The sequence below is a fragment of the Microcebus murinus genome, chromosome 7 (assembly GCF_040939455.1).
Source record: "Microcebus murinus isolate Inina chromosome 7, M.murinus_Inina_mat1.0, whole genome shotgun sequence".
Lineage (NCBI taxonomy): Eukaryota > Metazoa > Chordata > Mammalia > Primates > Cheirogaleidae > Microcebus > Microcebus murinus.
Window position 1 is genome coordinate 66,936,669 of NC_134110.1, and position 21,489 is coordinate 66,958,157.

At 40.3% G+C, this 21,489-nt stretch overlaps 1 protein-coding gene across 2 annotated transcripts in view; it reads left to right on the forward strand.

The window, feature by feature from the left end:
- Positions 1–6,037: 6,037 nt before the first annotated feature.
- Positions 6,038–21,489, forward strand: part of VIRMA (vir like m6A methyltransferase associated) — a 72,323-nt gene continuing 56,871 nt past the window's right edge. The window contains exons 1-2 of one of the 2 annotated variants that reach the window (XM_012772850.3): positions 6,038–6,293; positions 15,841–15,956. In XM_012772850.3, the coding sequence (XP_012628304.1) occupies positions 6,231–6,293; positions 15,841–15,956 (179 nt within the window). In that variant the 5' untranslated portion in view covers positions 6,038–6,230. The remainder of the gene's footprint in view (positions 6,294–15,840; positions 15,957–21,489) is intronic. The other variant, XM_076005155.1, reaches the window with a different exon arrangement.

Here is a 21,489-nt window from a genome sequence, read left to right on the forward strand (position 1 = left end):
CTTCTTCATTTTCAAGATTGTTTTGGCTATTTGGGATCCCTTGAAATTACATATGAATGTGAGGAGCAGTTTTTTCATCTGTGCAAAAAGAAGCCACTGGAATTTTGATAAGGATTGCAATAAATCTATAGGTCAGTTTAAGTCTTCCAATTCATGAACATGGAATGTCTTTCCATTTATTCAGGTCTACTTTATTTTTTCCAGCAATATTTGGTAGTTATCAGTGTGCAAGTCTTTCACCTCCTTGGTTAAATTTATTTCTTAGGATATTTTTGTATTGGATGCTACTGTAACTGTATGTAGGTTTTTGAAACCCTTATTGACAGAGATATAATCAAGGCAGAGGACACCATGCAAGCAAACACAGAGATGTGAAATACCTCTGTATTGAAGGAGACATATCTAGCTTGGAATGGCTGAATCATTAATGTGGTGTGGTATGGACAAGGAAAATGAGTGAACAAGAAGTGAATTTGGGGCTCTACACACTATGAGACATAATAGAAAGCCATTCAGGCACTCTGGGCTCTCCCAGAAGTCTGGTTAATACCTTCTCTAGTTTTTGACTTCTTACATTCCCTCCTGCCTTCCCAATCACAGTTGATGATGCTTCTGAGACAACCGAAACTTTCAGAAAAGAACTTCCTCAATTTCCACATACTAAATCTATACCCATATTTGCATCTCCACTCATGGACTCCTTCTTCCCCCGGGGTACCAGAAAGCAGGCATTCTTTCCACCAATGGCACCCTCTACTTGGCTACCAGGCGCCACTCCTCTCTATTCCATACTTCGCTGCCTAAGATGTTCCCACTCTCTCTTCATTGCTTCGTTCCTGTTGTTTACATGTTCTGTTACCCCCCAACTTAAAAACACTATTTCTTGACCTGGCAACCCCCTCCAAAAACCATCTTATTTCACTGTTTTATGTAACAAAAGTTCATGAAAGAGTTGTCTACACAATTTTTCTCTACCTGTTATTTTATTTTTTTTTGAGACAGAGTCTCACTTTGTTGCCCAGGCTAGAGTGAGTGCCGTGGCTTCAGCCTAGCTCACAGCAACCTCAAACTCCTGGGCTCAAGCGATCCTACTGCCTCAGCCTCCCGAGTAGCTGGGACTACAGGCATGCGCCACCATGCCTGGCTGATTTTTTTTTTTTTCTATATATATTAGTTGGCCAATTAATTTCTTTCTATTTATAGTAGAGACGGGGTCTCGCTCTTGCTCAGGCTGGTTTCGAACTTCTGACCTCGAGCAATCCACCTGCCTCGGCCTCTCAGAGTGCTAGGATTACAGGCGTGAGCCACCGCACCCGGCCTCTACCTGTTATTTATCTGTAAAAACTTTTAATTTTAAATAGGTAATATATGTTCATGGAAATAGTTTGTTCTATCTGTGGACCCTAGCCATCTAGCTCTCCTCCCTCTAGGCAAAAACTGGTATCAGTTTCTTACATAGATTGTTCAAAGATAGTCTATAAATTCAAACATACATATATAGTTATTTTTTTTTGAAACAAGGTTTCACTCTGTTACCCGGGTAGAGTGCAATGGTGTCATCATAGCTCACTGCAACCTTAAATTCCAGAGCTTAATTGATCCTCCCACCTCAGCCTCCCTAGTGGTTGGGACCATAGGCATGTGCCACCACACCTGGCCAATTTTTCTATTTTTTGTAGAGATGGGGGGTCTTGCTCTTGCTCAGGCTGGTCTTAAACTCCTGGCCTCAAGCAGTGTTCCTGCCTTGGCTTCCCAAAGTACTAGGATTATAGGTATTAGCCACCACACTGGGCCAAAAGTGTTAAAGTTGATCATGGGAATTGGGTCATTCTTGTCATGCCCAACTAAAACAGAGTTGCAAAGCCAGGGGAAAAAGCACTGAGGGTATAAAACATTGCTCCAAGAATGTAATTCTCTGCAAGCCTGACTGCTGAAATTGCTTATTGTAACCTGAAACCAGTTTTATCTTCTGAGATAACTTGCTACAACTCTAGGACTAATTTTGCCAGCTCTCCAAACCCTAAGTAGTGCCAATGAACTTTCTCAAAGAGCAATACATAATATTTCTCCGTTTTCAAAAAATTTTTATTGAGATAGATAGATAGATAGATACAGAGAGAGACAGAGAGACAGAGAGAGAGATAAAAAAAATTTTATTTATTTTTTTGCCTTTCTTTTAAAAATTTTATTATTTATTTTTTAAGCATATTATGGGGGTACAAATGTTAAGGTTATGTATATTGCCCTTGCCCCCCCTCCCTTATTTCTTTTTAAAAACTTCTAACCTTCTATTTGTTCTTCAGATATACCAAAGACCACCCAGTCTGTTTGTATGTGCCAAACTGCAATTCTTTCTTCCCAAATAACACATTAGAACTTTATCTGTATACTTTATTTTGATTTAAAGAATAGTAACATCAAATATCAGTGATCACGGATAACCATAACAGATATAATGAAAATTTTGATATACTGTAAGAATTACCAAAATGTGACACAGAGACACCAAGTTAGCACATACTATTGGAAAAAATGGGTACTGACAGACTTGCTCAACACTGGGTTGCCACAAACCTTTAATTTGGAAAAAACACAATTATCTGTGAAATGCAATAAAACAAGGTATACCTCTAGTGTCTTTTTGGTATAGTTGATAATCAATTTTTCTGTTTTTGTTCTTAGAGATGGGGGGGTTGTTGCTATGTTGCCCAGGCTGAACTCCAACTCTTGGGCTCAAGCGATTCTCCTGCCTCAGCCTCTGGAGTAGCTGGGACTGGACACATGCGCCACCATGCCTGATTTAATTCTTTAAATTTCTTGGTTAAGTTACTCTATCATCTCTCTCTCCTGATTTAACCCAGACTAATGCAAAGGTAGACTGTAATAAGTTTAAAAAAATCCCTAAAGCAACCGCTAAAAAAATAAAATAGGTATAGCTCAGAAGTCAGTAAGATAAATATTGATTGAATGATAAAAAATAATTATTCTGGCTTGGCATGGTGGCTCATGCCTATAATCCTAGCACTCTAGGAGGCTGAGGCAGGAGAACTGCTTGAGCTCGGGAGTTCAAGACCAGCCTGAGCAAGGAGACCCTGCTTCTGCTAAAAATGAAAAAAATTAACCGGGTGTCATGGTGATCACCTATCATTCCAGCTACTAGGGAGGCTTAGACGAAAGGATTGCTTGAGCCCAGGAGTTTGAGATTACAGTGAGCTATGATGGCACCATTGCACTCTACCCTGGGCTACAGAGCAAGACTCTGTCTCAAAAAAAAAAAGATATATAGAATGGTAAAAAAAGAGAAAAGAGAAACAAAGAACTAAAGGGAGCACTTATTCTCCATGTCACTGAGTGTAACACTGAATGTAACAGCAAGCATTCAACTGCATCATCAGGAAACTTTTAGGGCAGTGGAACTATCCTGTATGAGACTGTAATGGTGGATATAACACATTATGCATTTGTCAAAACTATACAATACTAACAGTAAACCCTAAACTATGAACTTTAGTTAATAACAATCTATTAATACTGGTTCATCAGTTGTAGTAAATGTACCAAGCTAATGCAAGATATTAATTACAGGGGAATCTTTGAATGAGGAAAGAGATGGTATATGGGAATCCTTTGTGCTATCTGCTTAATTTCCTGTAAAAGTAAAACTGCTCTAAAAGTATAGTCTCTAGCCTTGTGAGGCAGGGTAAAAAAAAAATAAAAAAATATATATAAATAAAAATAAAAGTATAGTCTATTAATATTTTAAAAAGCTATCTCACACTACTCCCAGATCAAAAAAATATTAAGGCTAAGAAAATCAGGCTGTGTAAGAAACAGCATTAAGGAAATCACTACATGGTATTTTTTTTTTTTTTGAGACAGAGTCTCACTTTGTTGCCTAGGCTAGAGTGAGTGCCATGGCGCTAGGATTACAGTGCCATGGAGCTAGGATTACAGGCGTGAGCCACCGCGCCCGGCCACTACATGGTATTTTTATGGTTAAAGCAGAGTTCGGGGGAAAATTGATAGACATAGAGTAATAAATATGAATATAAATAAATTATGCATCAACTGCATAAATTAGAAAAAGAGAATGGCATATAAGCCTAAAGATAGAAGAAAGGAATTAGTAAATTTAAAAGCAGAAACTGAAGAATTAGAAAATTTAAAAAAGCTGGAAATAATAAATACCAATGCAAGAATGGGTTCTATTGGAAAACAAATAATAAATGGGATAAATTGTTAGCTAACAGAGGCAAATAACTGGATAGCTGAAAAAATAGGTGGGAGATTTACTTTAACAAATTTTTATTATTAAATATTTCAGACATATAGAAAGATACAAAGGATAATGTAAGGCACACCTGTTAAACCACCACCAACCTAAAGAATAAAACATTATGGGCCAGGTGAGGTGGCTCACGCCTGTAATCCTAGCACTCTTGGAGGCCGAGGTGGGCGGATTGCTCAAGATCAGGAGTTCAAAACCAGCCTGAGCAAGAGCGAGACCCCCGTCTCTACTATAAATAGAAATAAATTAATTGGCCAACTAATATATATAGAAAAAATTAACTGGGCATGGTGGCACATGCCTGTAGTCCCAGCTACTCCGGAGGCTGAGGCAGCAGGATTGCTTGAGCCCAGAGTTTGAGGTTGCTGTGAGCTATGCTGACGCCACGCCACTCACTCTAGCCTGGGCAACAAAATGAGACTCTGTTTCAAAAGAAAAAAAACAACAACACATTATGAAGGCATTTGAAGTCCCTTTGTTCTTTTCCATTACATCTCTCTCCAGCTCACCACTATCTTGAAGTTTTAGTTTTTAATACTTCCAATGCATTTCTTTATAATTTTATTACATACGCTCCTAACATTTTATATTATTTTGCATTATTTGAACTGTATAAGTGCTAATTTACACTACACATTTTTAAACTTGTGTTTGCCTACCCATGAATTTTACATCGTCCATGCTAGTAGATGTAGCACTAGTTCATACTTTCTACCTGCTATAAACTATTATATAAATACGCCACAGTTTACTTACTACTTCTGTTAATGGCAATTAAGCTTCTTGCTCTTTTGGAACTATAAAGTGTGCTATAAACATTCTTGTATCTGCAGGTATTTCTGTGGGCAACAATTTTCCTAGACAAGGGATAGGGACTTGTACTATTTCCTAACTGCTCTCCCAAGGGCTTCTGCCAATTAATACTACCAAACCAGCTGTGGTTAGTTCCAGTTGTTTCAATGCTCATCAACACCTGATAGGGAGGCTTACTTTTCACTCTATCTCCTTTTTATAGTTCATGGCATTTCACCTTATACAAGTCCTTGAATTTTACTTTATTTTATTTTTTGAGACAGAGTCTCACTCTTTTGCCAGGACTAGAGTGACGTGGTGTCAGCCTAGCTCACAGCAACCTCAAACTCCTGGGCTCAAGCGATCCTCCTGCCTCAGCCTCCCTGGTAGCTGGGACTACAGGCACAGCCACCTTGTCCGGCTATTTTTTTCTATTTTTAGTTGTTTGGCTAATTTCTTTTTATTTTTAGTAGAGACTGGGTCTTGCTCTTGCTCAGGCTAGTCTGGAACTCCTGTGCTCACGCAATCCTCCGGCCCAGGCCTCCCAGAGTGCTAGGATTACAGGCGTGAGCTTGAATTTTATTTTAATTAATCCTCACAATCATCCTGTGGGATAAGTATTACTCTTCACATTTTACAGACAAGGAAACAAAGAATCTCTTCGTTTGTTGAGACAACAGTTTCTTTTCTTCTTTTTAAGACATCTTACTTTGCAATCTCGCTCACTGCATCTTTGTGCTCTTAGTGCTGGAAAAGCCGCTTTTTTGACGGTGTGCGGGGCGGGTAGCCAGAGTTGCCAGCCTTCCCTCCCACTCCTCCACTTCCAAAGCTAGGCCTGCGTTCCACCACCCGGAGGCCGTCGTGGCTCTGCAACGCGGTAGAACAACTGGTTTGGCCCGCTGAAGATTCCGTAGTCCTCTCCGAGCTTCCCTCCGCCCCTCTCCGCGTTCCGAGAGCGCCCTCCGCCGCGCTGGAGAAGGTGGGACCCGGGACTTGGGTCAGCAAGGCTCGTTGGGATAGGCTGAGGCTTGCGGAGCTAGCACCCCGGCCGCCGGAAGTTTTGCGGTATTCTCCTTCTACTGAGCCGCTGTCGCAGAGGTTGGAGCGCTGCCCCGGAAGTCCTCCCCCCCGTTCCCCGCCCGCGGCAAACATGGCGGTGGACTCGGCGATGGAACTGCTATTTTTAGATACTTTTAAACACCCGAGCGCTGAGGTAAGACTTGGCGAATTGATTCTGACCCTATTTCTCGTCTTGGGGACCCTTACAAAATCGCTTGGCGTTCTTGACTTTTCTTTCCGCCGATTGCCGTTCTAATTCCTCACATACATACACCTCCTCTCCTCAACGGTATGATCACCGTGTTGGAGGGAGGACGGCAGCAGCCCCTTGATTTCCCTGCTTAACTTGGGCCCCCCGCGTCTTTGGTCGACGTGGTTGCTCTGTTTGCATTGCTTTTTAAATTTTTTTGAAAATATTTTTCTGTCAGCTTTGGGCCTTGAAAAGGATCATGGTTCTCAGGTTTACCTCAGGTGGCGTTTGGGAGGGGTCTTGGGTAGCTTGTGTTTGACAGTAGTGCAGGGATCTGAGTAGGTCACGCTGGCTTCGTGGTTTCAGAGTCACGGCGTTTCTAAATCCCTTGTCTTTGGGCTCTTTTCTAACGGGAGTTATGCTGCCCAGTTATGACAGTCATCCGGTTTAGGATTGCGGCGTTCTCCAGTTTGTCTTGAAACTTTAATCTTTTTTTTTTTTCTTTTTTTTTTGAGACAGAGTCTCGCTTTGTTGCCCAGGCTAGAGTGAGTGCCGTGGCGTTAGCCTAGCTCACAGCAACCTCAAACTCCTAGGCTCAAGCAATCCTCCTGCCTCAGCCTCCCGAGTGGCTGGGACTACAGACATGAGCCACCATGCCCGGCTAATTTTTTTCTATATATATTGGTTGGCCAATTAATTTCTTTCTATTTATAGTAGAGACCGGGTCTCGCTCTTGCTCAGGCTGGTTTTGAACTCCTGACCTCGAGCAATCCGCCCGCCTAGGCCTCCTAAGTGCTAGGATTACAGGCGTGAGCGAAACTTTAATACTTAATCTCTTGGAAAGATTTTCCACGTTGGGACATGAGCTGCTTTCACGGAAAGTCCTTTGCATGGAGAATACTTCTGAAGAGAGGAGAGTTGAGAGAATTATAGTCATACTGTAGTCAGAAAGCAGATAATTGTTTTGAGGGGTCTGGGTCAGGTGTTGTGGAGTAATCTTTCTGTACCAAATTACTTGACGGCCCCTGAACGTATGATTGGCCCTGCCATATGTAAATTGAATATGACTAGTTAACTAAGGGTTCCCCAAAGTCGATCATAAATGAACCTTAACGAAGGCCACAGAAAAATTGAAGCAAAAAAAGAACAAATCTCATTTTTCTCTTAGTGTAAACTTAATTTAGAAAATTATTCTTCAGAGATTATTTCTTTTATTTTGACCAAGAGTGTGTTCTAGTATCAAGCTTCATGAGGATATGTAGAATGTCTCTTGCTTTCAAAGCTGTATCTCTAGTGCTTTGGGCAGTATTTAGCAAAATGTAGGTGTGTTCAATAAGTATTTGAATGAAAAATATTTAAAATATTCTTTCTTTCAGGAGATAATAATCAGAGTGGGTAGTGGTTGTATCTTACTTTACTTGGCAAAATAAAACATTGACAGCCTTGACCTTCTAATTTAACGAATGGTCTGTGAAAGACAAAAGTTGGAGAACTTTGGCATTTCTTATGGACAATACATTAAGTATGGTCTCACATTTCATGTTAGTCAGTTAGCCCTGTTCAATTACTATAATTCCAGTGAGGCTTTAGAAAACTCACAGTGGGGATCAGAACAAAACATACCATGTGTACAGAAATAGAGAACAGTCAAAAATGAAAGAAAGATGCATATGATGAATTAGTTTAGTATTACTCTAGTTTAGAAAATTGGCATTTATTTGTTTATCATATATTTAATCTATTATTCCTTTATTCATTCTTAGACAAACATTGAGGACCATGAGAAGATAGGGCAGGTAGTAAATACCTTCCTCTGGAGGTGCTTGGGTAAGGCTTAGTAGAGATTACATTTGAGCTGAGTCTTGAAGGATATGAGTGAATTGATTTCCTTTCTCTGTCTCTCCCCCAAATCCTATTATAATCAGTATTTAGTTTGTATTTTGTAGCTGTAATTAACAGATATCTTTATATTAATTTTTTCCAAATCCTCTACTTAATATTATTATGCTTAAATGTGTACACCCCCCACCTACATTAGTGTTTCAATACTGTAATATTGTTTTGTGTTTTCTTTTATCACCTATCAATGTGTTGTACATCTTTATAAATCAAGAAATACATGTGTATAACATTTTAAAAGTAAGCTTCATTTATAAAAATTTTCTTTCTTTCTTTTTTTTTTTTCCTACTAGGTAAGAGGTACAAAGTCAAAAGGTACAAAAGGGTATACAGTAAAAAGTAAGTTTTTCGGCCGGGCACAGTGGCTCATGCCTGTAATCCTAGTACTCTGGGAGGCCAAGGTGGGAGGATTGCTTGAGGTCAGGAGTTTAAGACCAGCCTGAGCAAAAGCCCTGTCTATACAAAAAGTAGAAAATTAGCTGGTGTGGTGGTGCAAACCTGTACTCCCAACTAGTTGCGATGCTGAGGCCGGAGGCTCACTTGAGCCCAGGCGTTTGAGGTTGCAGTGAACTATGATAACACCACTGCACTCTAGCCTGGGTGACTGAATGAGACTCTGTCTTTAAAAAAAAATGAGCCTCCCATCCCTGTCCCCATCCTGTTTCTCTCATTAGATATTCTATACAATATAATAAATTCTCATATGTTTAGATTTCTGACTTTTTACAGTGATGTTATATTCTTTAAGATAAATTATATTATACATTTTTAGTTATCTCTTTAATATTAGTTTCTAGGTTAAATGCTGGGTTTAAAATACTGTCTTATGGAAGTGGTTGATGCTAAAAGGTCCTTTCTTTTTAGAGGTCATTTTAGAGCTTCTTTTAGGAAACCTTGGAACTCATCCACAGAAGTGATAATGGAAGGGGTAGGCATAGATGTGATAGCTAAGGGAGCAGGTAGAAAGAGAAGGTACTTGCAGGGATAGTAGAGTGAGGGGAGATAGCTACACTGTAACCTTTAAGCACTCCTTTCACAGATAAATGTGGCTCAGAATTGTGGAATCTGACCAGTCTGTTCTTCACATTCCTGTTACTTTCCTTATCATAAACACTTCCATGATATCTCATGGTCAGCCTTTCTTCCTAAGCTTTATTTTTAACTCTCTGAAAACACAATTTAATAACCTTTTAAGTGCCTATGAAAAACCCTACATTTATTAAATGAATATACTAGGCATACAAGTATACAGTAAACTGAGACTTGGTTCTTATCTTCTTGAAGCACATACAATAATGGGAGAGATAAATGAGGCAGTTGCAAGTCAGTTAAATAAAGAACTTTGGGTATACAAGGGAGAGGTACCTATCTAGACTTGATCTGGTTAGCTTTCAAGAGAAAATTGACATCTAAAAAGGAATTGGGGCAGAGGGGTGTGAGGGAGGTCTAAGCAGAGAGAACAGCATGATTGAGGACATGAAGATGAGAAGAAGCATGGATGTTAGGGATATAAGTTTGGAGTGATAGAGTCCAGTATTATTTATAAGATATATGAATTTGGCTTGACAGCAGTAAGAAGCAAGAAAGTGGCTGGGCAAGGTGGCTCATGCCTGTAATCCTAGCACTCTGGGAGGCCTAGGCGGGAGGATCGCTTGAGGTCAGGAGTTTGAAACCAGCCTGAGCAAGAGTGAGACCTTGTCTCTACTAAAAATAAAAATAAATTAATTGGTCAACTAAAAATGCATACAAAAAATTAGCCAGGCATGGTGGCACATGCCTGTAGTCCCAGCTCCTCGGAGCCTGAGGCAGGATTGCTTGAGCCCAGGAGTTTGAGGTTGCTGTTAGCTAGGCTGACACCATGGCACTGTAGCACGGGCAACAGAGTGAGACTCTGTCTCAGAAAAAAAAAAAAAAAAAAAAAGCAAGAAAGTAATACGTTTGTATTTTACAAAGACCACAGTGCAATAGGAGAATGGGTTGAAAGGGGGGCAAGAAAGGACAGAACCAGTTAGAATCTGTTTACTGTAATCCAGATTAGAGCAGTGTAGTATATAGAACTAAAGAAGAGCAGAAATGGAGGGAAACACACAGATTGGAGAGCTATTTAGAGTTTTAATCAATAGGACTTGGTATTTGATTGGATGGATGAATTATTTTTTATTTAATTTTTTTTTTTTTTTCTTTTTTTTCTGAGACAGAGTCTTACTGTGTTGCCTGGGCTGGAATGCTGTGGCATCAGCTTAGCTCACAGCAGTCTCAAACTCCTGGGCTCAAGCGATCCTACTGCCTCAGCTTCCTGAGTAGCTGGGACTACAGGCGCACACCACCACGCCTGGCTAATTTTTTCTGTTTTTAATAGAGACAGGGTCTCACTCTTGCTCAGGCTGGTCTCGAACTCCTGAGCTCAAGCAGTCTTCCCACCTTGGCCTCTTAGAGTGCTAGGATTACAGGTGTGAGCCACCGCGCCTGGCTGGGTGGATGGTTTAAATGAGAAAGAATGAGAAGCCAAGGATGATAATGTCTTGGGCATTGTGTGCATCGTGGTGCCATCACTAATATAAGAGAATTGAGTTTGGATTTGAATTTGTGGTGCCCAAAGGAAATTCAAATGGAGTTGCCTAGTGGGCAGTTGGATATGGCAGCCTGGGGTTCAGGAGAGAGGTCCTATATGGAGTTACAGATTTGAAGTTGGCTAATGGCTTAGATGAAAATCTTATTTCTTGGCTGGGCGCGGTGGCTTACGCCTGTAGTCTAGCACTCTGGGAGGTGGATTGCTCAAGGTCAGGAGTTCAAAACCAGCCTGAGCAAGAGCGAGACCCTGTTTCTACTATAAATAGAAAGAAATTAATGGCCAACTAATATATATAGAAAAAATTGGCTGGGCGTGGTGGCGCATACCTGTAGTCCCAGCTACTCGGGGAGGCTGAGGCAGCAGGATTGCTTGAGCCCAGGAGTTTGAGGTTGCTGTGAGCTAGGCTGACGCCATGGCACTCACTCTAGCCTGGGCAACAAAGTGAGACTCTGTCTCAAAAAAAAAAAAAAAAAAAAGGAAAGAAAAGAAAACCTTATTTCTTGTAAATCTCTTGGTTGTGCTCAGCTGCTCTGCCCTGTTTTCTTTCCCTATTTTGTTATCTAGCCATGGTGAACTGTGTTTGCAATTTTTCTTTTTTGAGGAAGAGTCTTGCTCTGTTGCCCAGGCTAGAGTGCAGTGGTGTCATCATAGCTCACTGCAAACTTAAACTCCTGGGCTCAAGTGATCCTCCTGCCCGAGCCTCTGGAGTAGCTGGGACTATAGGTACATGCCACCAAACCTGGCTAGTTTTCTATTTTTTGTAGGGATACAGTCTGATTATGTTGCTCAGATTGGTCTCAAACTCTTGGTCTCAAACGATCCTCCTGTCTCAGCCCCTCAGAGTGCTGGGATTACTGGCCTGAGCCACTGCACCCAGCTAAGTTTTTAATTTTTTTATAGAGACAGGGTCTTGCTCTGTTGCCCAGGCTTATGTTTGCAATTTCTTGAACCTTCCAAGTTCTTGTTTGCCTTCCTCTTGTGCATGCTTTCTCCTCCTACTTCTCCTTCTCTTCCACTGATTCTTGTTTTCCTTAAAGACTTACTTAGCTTTGGTGCTGCTTCTTTTGGGAAATTTTCTTTGACACCCTTCTTCCTCCACAAATGTTTGCCCACAATCTGAGTTAGCTAAGTGCCCCTCTGGATTTTCATAGCATGCTATGTGAGTTTGTATCATGGCAATTTATTTGTCTACCATAATAGAGTGTCTGTTCCCCCTGCCTTTTTTTTTTTTTTTTTTTGAGACTGAGTCTCACTCTGTTGCCCTTAGTAGAGTGCCGTGGCTTCAGCCTAGCTCACAGCAACCTCAAATTCTTGGGCTCAAGTGATCCTCCTGCCCCAGCCTCCCAAGTAGCTGGGACTACAAGTGTGCACCACGACACCTGGCTAATTTTTCTATTTTTAGTAGAGGTGGGGTCTCACTCTTGCTCAGGCTTGTCTGGAACTCCTGAGCTCAAGCTATCTTCCCGTCTCAGCCTCCCAGAGTACTAGAATTACAGATATGATCCACTGCATTGGGCCTTAGATTATTTCTTAAGGGCAGAGATTATGTTTTATCTTCATATCCTCAGAACCTACCATATCTTGGAATATAGTAGACATTTAATAAATGCTTGGAAATAAATAATAAAAATGGTAGCAACTAATACAGAAATTCTTCTACTTAAAAACAAAATAGATTTTGAAAGGCTCTAAATCTTTAAATTCATTTGTTTAGGTTCATAGGTTATACTCTAACTATTACTAATGCCATTAATTAGTAGAGGCCAGGTTGGAGGAGGATAGAGTTGATAAACTTTTGTTCTAAGTTTTCTTGACACATATAAATCAGAATTTAGGCTGAGCATAGTGCCTCTCAGCACTTTGGGAGAACAGGTAGGAGAATCAGTTGAGACCAGGAGCTAGAGACCAGCCTGGGCAATATAACAAGACCCAGTCTCTACAAAAAGGTTATTTTTAAAATTAGCTGGGCATGGCAGGGCACAGTGGCTCACGCCTGTAATCCTAGCACTCTGGGAGGCTGAGGCAGGTGAATTGCTCCAGGTCAGGAGTTCGAAACCAGCCTGAGCAAGAGGGAGACCCCATCTCTATTATAAATAGAAAGAAATTAATTGGCCAACTAATATGTATAGAAAAAATTAGCCGGGCATGGTGGCACATGCCTGTAGTCCTAGCTACTTGGGAGGCTGAGACAGCAGGATTGCTTGAGCCCACGAATTTGAGGTTGCTGTGAGCTAGGCTGACGCCATGGCACTCACTCTAGCCTGGGCAACAAAGTGAGACTCTGTCTCAAAAATTAAAAAATAAAAAAAAATTAGCTGGGTATGGTGGTGTGTGCTTGTAGTCTCAGCTACTGGGGAGGCTGAGGTAGGAGGATCCTTGAGCCCAGTATTTTGAGGCTGCTGTGAGCTAGGATTGCACCATTGCACTCTAGTCTGGGTGACAGAGAGAGACCCTGTCTCTATAAATAAATAAATGAGAATTTATTACTGTGTGAACAGTAAACTTTTTAAATAAAAAAGTTTGTTATTGGCTGGGTGCAGTGGCTTAGGCCTGTAATCCTAGCACTCTGGGAGGCCACGGTGGGCGGATTGTTTGAGCTCAGGAGTTCAAGACTAGCCTGAGCAAGAGTGAGACCCTGTCTCTACTAAAAATAGAAATTAGCTGGACAACTAAAACTATACAGAAAAAAAATTAGCTGGGCATGGTGGTGCATGCCTGTAGTTCCAGCCACTTGAACCCGGGAGTTTGAGGTTGCTGTGAGCTAGACTGATGCCATGGCACTCTAGCCCTGGCAACAGAGTGAGACTCTGTCTCAAGTTAAAAAAAAAAAACAAAAAACAGAACAAGTTTGTTACTGGCAGGAAATATAGCACCAAAGTTGAGGCAAAATGTTTATTTCTTTTATGCTTACATAGAGTTTATATAAATCTGTGGTGCAGCCTGGGCAATATAGCAAGACCCCATCTCTACAAAGAATAAAAAAATTGCCGGGCGCGGTGGCTCACGCCTGTAATCCTAGCACTCTGGGAGGCCAAGGTGGGCAGATTGCCAGATGTCAGGAGTTTGAAACCAGCCTGAGCAAGAGCGAGACCCCGTTTCTACTATAAATAGAAAGAAATTAATTGGCCAACTAATATATATAGAAAAAACTAGCTGGGCATGGTGGTGCATGCCTGTAGTCCCAGATACTTGGGAGCCTGAGGCAGCAGGATTGCTTGAGCTCAGGAGTGTGAGGTTGCTGTGAGCTAGGCTGACGCCATGGCATTCACTCTAGCCTGGGCAACAAAGCGAGACTCAGTCTCAAAAAAAAAAAAAAAAAGATAAAAAAATTAGCTGGATGTGGTGATGTAGGCTTAGAGGACAGAGTGAGACCCTGTTCCTTAAAAAACAAATCTGTAGTATTTGCTGAATATCTAAGGTATATTTGTAATTTGGATACAATTTCCTCTGTTGTAACAAAAGCCAAAGTAACAGTGGATTTAGATAAGATTTTTTGTTTCAGTCATCTGGTTAAAAATAATCTAGGGCTAATATGGGTGTTCTGTAATGTCAGGAACCCAGGCTTTTCTGTGTTGTTCCTCTGCCATCATCCTTAGAGTGTCACCCGTGTTGTACATAGTAGCTCACTGTAACATCTATGTTTCAAAGACAGAGTATTGGAAGAAAAGGTAGAAGAAAGGTCTAAAGGTCTGAATTCCCTTTAAGACCATGACCCACAGATGCCTACATCATTTCCATTTACATCTCATTGATCAGAATTTAGTAATCACGTGTTCATACTGGCTTCCAGGAAGTCTGGGAAATGGTCTTTACTTGTGCCCAGCTAAAACTTCTCTAGAAGAGGAGGAAAATGGATATCGTATAGTCAGCCTCACTTCGCATTCATCCTGTTTATTTTATACCTTTGAGAGTTTAAAGTACATTTGAACGGTAAACATATTTTGGGATTTCTGTACCCATATATTTAATTATAGTCTCCAAGTTTAAAATGCAAAATTAAGAAGTCATACTCTGTTGCATTTCTGGAAAGACTAACTTGAACATGCTCTTTTGGTCTATTGATATGCATGATATTCTTTGCAACTTAAAGAGAGACTCAGTCTTTCTAGGTACATACAATGTAAACCATTTTTCTTGTGCTGAACTTTGACCACTAGGTGGTGACAGTTGGCCGAACTGCTAGGAAAAGATGTAAAATAGTCCAAAAACAATGTGAAATTTCATTTTTTATTATTGAAAACAAGAGCTATGTTTGTCTAATCCTTTTTCAGATGATACATAGAGATAAGTATATACCAAATATAATTTATGCTATTGTAAATTATGCTATCCGTTTCTTTTATTATAATAAACTCTTAGTTTGTGGATTTTTTAAAAAATTTCAGTAGGGGTTTACTTCAACCATTCAGTACCTGAATGACTTCCCTGATCCCTTGATATTAGTTCATATGTGAGTTTAGCAAAGTAAGCTGGTCTAAGTACACATCTACAGTCTCTTGTCTGTAATTTAGAAATTCAAAAATGGCGGAAAAATCTTCCCTGAATTCAGTTGGCCATGTAGTCTGATTTGTACTGACATGATGCCTGTTATAATCTAAATAATAGTGTGAATGTCCATACATGTGGCTACAGATATATTAATGTTTTGATTACAAGGTACTACCCTAGAGGTGAAACCACTGGGGTCTTAAGTATTATAATATGCAGTATTTGTATCATATTACCTTTCTGGAAATCCAAAAAGTCTAGATTCTGAAAGGCTTCTGGCTTCAGAGGTTTCAGAGTGGGTCTGTGTTGTTCTAAGCTAAACATCAACAGGGAAGTAAATACACTGCAGAAAATGGTATACAAATTGGGAGGCTTAAGTAGGTACTTTTTATCATCAGCTATTTTTAAAAAATTATTTATACAGCATCATAAATAATATATTTAATGAGACAGAGTTTATTTTAAGGTTATTTCTGATATTCTAAATGGGAAAATTAAATAGAAGATGAGTAAATTTTACTTACATGTTTCCCCTTTTCCCTCTTTTTAAAGCAAAGTTCTCATATAGATGTTGTTCGTTTTCCGTGTGTGGTTTATATCAATGAAGTCCGAGTCATACCCCCAGGAGTAAGAGCCCATAGCAGCCTGCCTGATAATAGAGCATATGGGTAAGTAAACTCTCTTTTTGAAAGCGTTTTTTGACTAAAGATTGTCTTAGAAACATATTCTTTTTTTTTTTTTTTTTTTTTTTTTTAAGACAGAGTCTCGCTTTGTTGTCCAGGCTAGAGTGAGTGCCGTGACGTCAGCCTAGCTCACAGCAACCTCAAACTCCTGGGCTCGAGCGATCCTTCTGCCTCAGCCTCCCGAGTAGCTGGGACTACAGGCATGCGCCACCATGCCCGGCTAATTTTATATATATATATATATCAGTTGGCCAATTAATTTCTTTCTATTTATAGTAGAGACGGGGTCTCGCTCTTGCTCAGGCTGGTTTCGAACTCCTGACCTTGAGCAATCCGCCCGCCTCGGCCTCCCAGAGAGCTAGGATTACAGGCGTGAGCCACCGCGCCCGGCCAGAAACATATTCTTAAGTGCAAAAATGTAAGGTAATATTTTGTAAGTAATAAAATCTTGAAACTTCAGTTATGGTTATGCTGCATTATGACTAACTCTAGATTTTCTATATAATGCATATATTATCTTAAACTTGAAAAGAATAATTATTTGACGTAAGTAGGAGGTAACATTTTTCTTTATTCATCATTTTTTTTTAAAGTTGGTGGATGCCAGGCACGGTGGCTTGTACCTGTAATCCCAGTGCTTTGGGAGGCTGAGGTAGGAGGATCATTTGAGGCCGAAGTGTGAGACCAGTGTGGGCAACATAACCAGACCTATGTCTTTACCAAAAGTAAAAAAATTAGCTGGATGTGGTGGTGTGTACACATAGTCCCAGCTACGCAGGAGGTCAGGAGGCTGGGGTGGGATGATCCTTTGAGTCCAGGAGTTCAAGGTAGCAGTGAGCTATGATTGTACCACTGCAGTCCAGCCTGGGTGACAGTGAGGCTCTGTCTCTAGATGAATGAATGAATGAATGTATGTATGTATGTTGGCAGAAATAGGTTTACATTTTCCAAAATATTCTGGGAGGGCATAATCAAATAGATGAAGGTTTTTTTTTTTTTTTTTGAGACACAGTCTCGCTTTGATGCCCAGGCTAGAGTGAGTGCCATGGCGTCAGCCTGGCTCACAGCAACCTCAATCTCCTGGGCTCAAGCAATCCTACTGCCTCAGCCTCCCGAGTAGCTGGGATTACAGGCATGTGCCATCATGCCCGGCTAATTTTTTGTATATATATTAGTTGGCCAATTAATTTCTTTCTATTTATAGTAGAGATGGGGTCTCGCTGTTGCTCAGGCTGGCTTCGAACTCCTGACCTCGAGCAATCCGCCCGCCTCGGCCTCCTAGAGTGCTAGGATTACAGGCGTGAGCCACCGCGCCTGGCCTAGATGAAGTATTTTTAACCTAACTTTTCTCTTGAAAATAAGTAAGATGTAGTTTGAATATTAAGAAATTTATTTTTTTTACATTATTGCATTTCTTATTATATGATTTTATGGTATGAGTTTTTATGATCTTCTTAGCCGATATGTCTTTTTATTATTTTGTAGCTTCAAGTTAGCTAGTAGGTGTAGCTAGCAAGTAATTATTTGATGTTTTCTCTAAGTTACTGTGAGAAATAAAATATAAAATCAAGTCCCTGACATGGGGTTATAGATAGCTTTAACTACTAACATAAAATAGAAGAATTTGATCTTTTTTTTTTTTTTTTTTTTTTTTTTTGAGACAGAGTCTCGCTTTGTTGCCCAGGCTAGAGTGAGTGCCGTGGCGTCAGCCTAGCTCACAGCAACCTCAAACTCCTGGGCTCGAGTGATCCTTCTGCCTTAGCCTCCCGGGTAGCTGGGACTACAGGCATGTGCCACCATGCCCGGCTAATTTTTTATATATATATCAGTTGGCCAATTAATTTCTTTCTATTTATAGTAGAGATGGGGTCTCGCTCTTGCTCAGGCTGGTTTCGAACTCCTGACCTTGAGCAATCCGCCCGCCTCGGCCTCCCAAGAGCTAGGATTACAGGTGTGAGCCACAGCGCCCGGCCAAGAATTTGATCTTTGATGTAATATGAATAATCATTATTTTCTGATTTTAATTATAGGGTTGGGTATATAGGCCAAATTTTGGCTGTGGAAACATTAATGTATATCATAACTATATTAAATATAGTATTGTATATTGGGTATATATAATAAATACTAATATATCTTACATGAGTTATTAACTTATAGCGTAGATATTAGTTTTATGTATTCATATCACATTTCATTCTAGACATGCTATGGATAATTCAATTTCTATCATATAAAAGAATTAAACTAAGCCGGGCGCGGTGGCTCATGACTGTAATCCTAGCACTCTGGGAGGCTGAGGCAGGCGGATTGCTTGAGGTCAGGAGTTCGAAACCAGCCTGAGCAAGAGAGAGATCCTGTCTCTACTATAAATAGAAAGAAATTTATTGGCCAACTAATAAATATATAGAAAAAATAAGCCGGGCATCGTGGCGCATGCCTGTAATCCCAGCCACTTGGGAGGCTGAGGCAGGAGGTTTTCGTGAGCTGGGCTGACGCCACGGCACTCACTCTAGCCTGGGCAACAAAGTGAGACTCTGTCTCAAAAAAAGAATTAAACTAGCTAAATCATGGTCAAGTGTTATAAGACAGATTCAGGGTTAAGGAACCATTTCTTCATAATTGTGAAAAATAATTTGTTAATTATAGAAATAGATATAAAATCTCAAAGTACCATTCAAAAATTAAAAGATACAAAATAAAACAATGAGATGTTTAATTAATGTTTGTAATGAAGGATCATTATAATTGACTTCATATCTTTGATCCATGTTTAAGAAAATTAAAACTTATGTTTTCCTGTACATTTCTTTCTTCTTTACTTATAAAGAGAGATGTATGTAGAATTGTAAAGATGAGGTATCGACAATATATCTGACAGTCTTCTCTACTTGTACTGCTTTTGGTCAAGCAAGATCTATTATCTATTTTTCTATAACAAATAATAGCCTAAAACTAAACATTTATTATTTCACATTGTTTCTGAGGGTCAGGAATGTAGGAGTGGCTTAGCTGGCTTAGGTTCTCTCAGGAGGTTGTAGTCAAGATATAGACTGAGAAGCCGGGCGCGGCGGTGGCTCACGCCTGTAATCCTAGCACTCTGGGAGGCTAAGGCGGGCGGATTGCTCGAGGTTAGGAGTTCGAAACCAGCCTGAGCAAGAGCAAGACCGTCTCTACTATAAATAGAAAGAAATTGATTGGCCAACTAATATATATAGAAAATTAGCTGGGCATGGTGGCGCATGCCTGTAGTCCCAGCTACCTGGGAGGCTGAGGCAGAAGGATTGCTTGAGCCCAGGAGTTTGAGGTTGCTGTGAGCTAGGCCGACGCCACAGCACTCACTCTAGCCTGGTCAACAAGCGAGACTCTGTCTCAAAAAAAAAAAAAAAAAAAAGATATAGACTGGGGCTGGAGAATTTGCTTGGTAGCTTACTCAACTTGGTAGCTCACTCAACTTGGTAGGAAGTTTCAGTTCCTTGCTAGGAGATCCACACCATGGGCTTGCTCATGGCATGACATGGCTTGCTCCAGAGTGAGTGATCCAAGAATGAGAGAGAACATGCCCAAAGAGGAAGGCACAGTCAGTGTGGTTTATAACAATATCAGAAGTGACATTATCACCTTTACCATATTGTATTGATTACATATTCTGCTGGTACAGTATGGTAGGGGACTACACAGGGTGTGAATGCTAGGAAGCTAATGTAGTCATTGGGGACCATCTTGGAGTCTGGCTACCATAACAGGCAAACTGGATCTCTGCCATTTAGCTGCAATGAGTAGGAGTATTAGTTTCATTTTCCCTCTTCTTATCCCTTTTCCTTTTCTTAGCTAGGGATGAGTGGCTCTTCGTATTTTAATAACTCCAAATATAAAAGTATCAGAAGCAACTTTATATGTGATTAATAAGTTACCGAACAGTGAAATAGAGTATTAACACAATAAAACAAATCTAAGTCAGGAAGACTAGAATCTCAAGGTTGAAAGTAATGTTAAAGATCAAATGATAAAAGCTGGGGCAGTGGCTCATGCCTGTAATCCTAGCACTCTGGGAGGCCGAGGCGGGTGGATTGCTCGAGGTCAGGAGTTTGAAAGCAGCCTGAGCAAGAGCGAGACCCCATCTCTACTACAAATGGAAAGAATTAATTGGCCAACTAAAAATATATACAAAAATTAGCCGGGCATGATGGCGCATGCCTGTAGTCCCAGCTACTCGGGAGGCTGAGGCAGGAGGATTGCTTGAGCCCAGGAGTTTGAGGTTGCTGTGAGCTAGGCTGACGCCATGGCACTCCCTCTAGCCTAGGCAACAAAGTGAGACTCTGTCTCAAAAAAAAAAAAAAAAAAAAAAATCAAATGATATTTGTGACCATACTTTAAGGTAGTGTTTTTTCTCTTTGTAAAATTCAGAATTGCATAGGTAAAGTTAAAATCCCTATAATTTCTCTATTCCAAGAGAATCTTAACATTTGGTATTTTGTGGTTTTTAATGTGTGTGCGTGTTTGTATATTATATGTGTATGTATATTATGCTGTTTTTTTACATGTGGTAAATATGTGAGGTTAGGTTTTTTTATAGTCACCAAGTTGTGAGATAAATGTCTAATGCAGTCAGATTACCTTAGAGTCTTCAAATCACTTTTCAGTGACTAGGACCTGAGCCTTTAGGGGGTTAAAAGTAAAGAGTTTGCATTTCATCTCTTTTCCCTTTTCTTGAGATTTGAGACTCCAGGGTCTAGTGTGAAGAGGAAGGGCAAGAGGGGGAGACTAGAGTTGTTGGGCATATACAGTAGAATTTGGGTAAGGTAAATGTATGTTGTTATTCTGACCCTACTGTATATTGTTCTGTGTATTCCTTTATTTCATTTACTAATATGTCAGGAGTACTTTCATATTATTAAATATTCTCTGAATTTATGATTTCTAGTAACTACATAGTCTAAGGAATGAATGTGCTGTAATTTATTTGATTAGTCTTTTTTGTGGGGACCATTAAATGGTTTTGTTTTTTTTGAGACAGGGTCCCCTTCTGTTGCCCGGTCTGGAGTGCAGTGGTGTCATCATAGCTTACTGCAACCTCCTGCCTCAGCCTCCTGAGTAGCTGGGACTAGAGGCATACACCACTAAGCCTAGCTAAGTTTTCTATTTTTTGTAGAGTTGGGATCTCTTGCTGTGTTGCTCAGCTGGTCTCAAATTCCTGTGCTCAAAAGATCTTCTTGCCACAGTATGGGGATTGTAGGCATTAGCCACCACCCCTGACCCCTTAGATGGTTTTTAGTTTTGAGATTACAAGTAACAGTATATGATGAGTGTCCTCTTGAAAAAAGTCTTTGTTTGCATATTAGGGTTTCTGTGGAAACACTTCCTAGAAAAAAGTGAATCAAATGGTATGTCTTGGTCCATTTTGTGTTACTATAATAGAATACCACAGACTGGATAATTTATAAAGAAATCTATTTCTTACATTCCTAGGGGCTGGGAAGTCCAATATCATTTGACAAGGGCCTTCTTGTGTTATCAC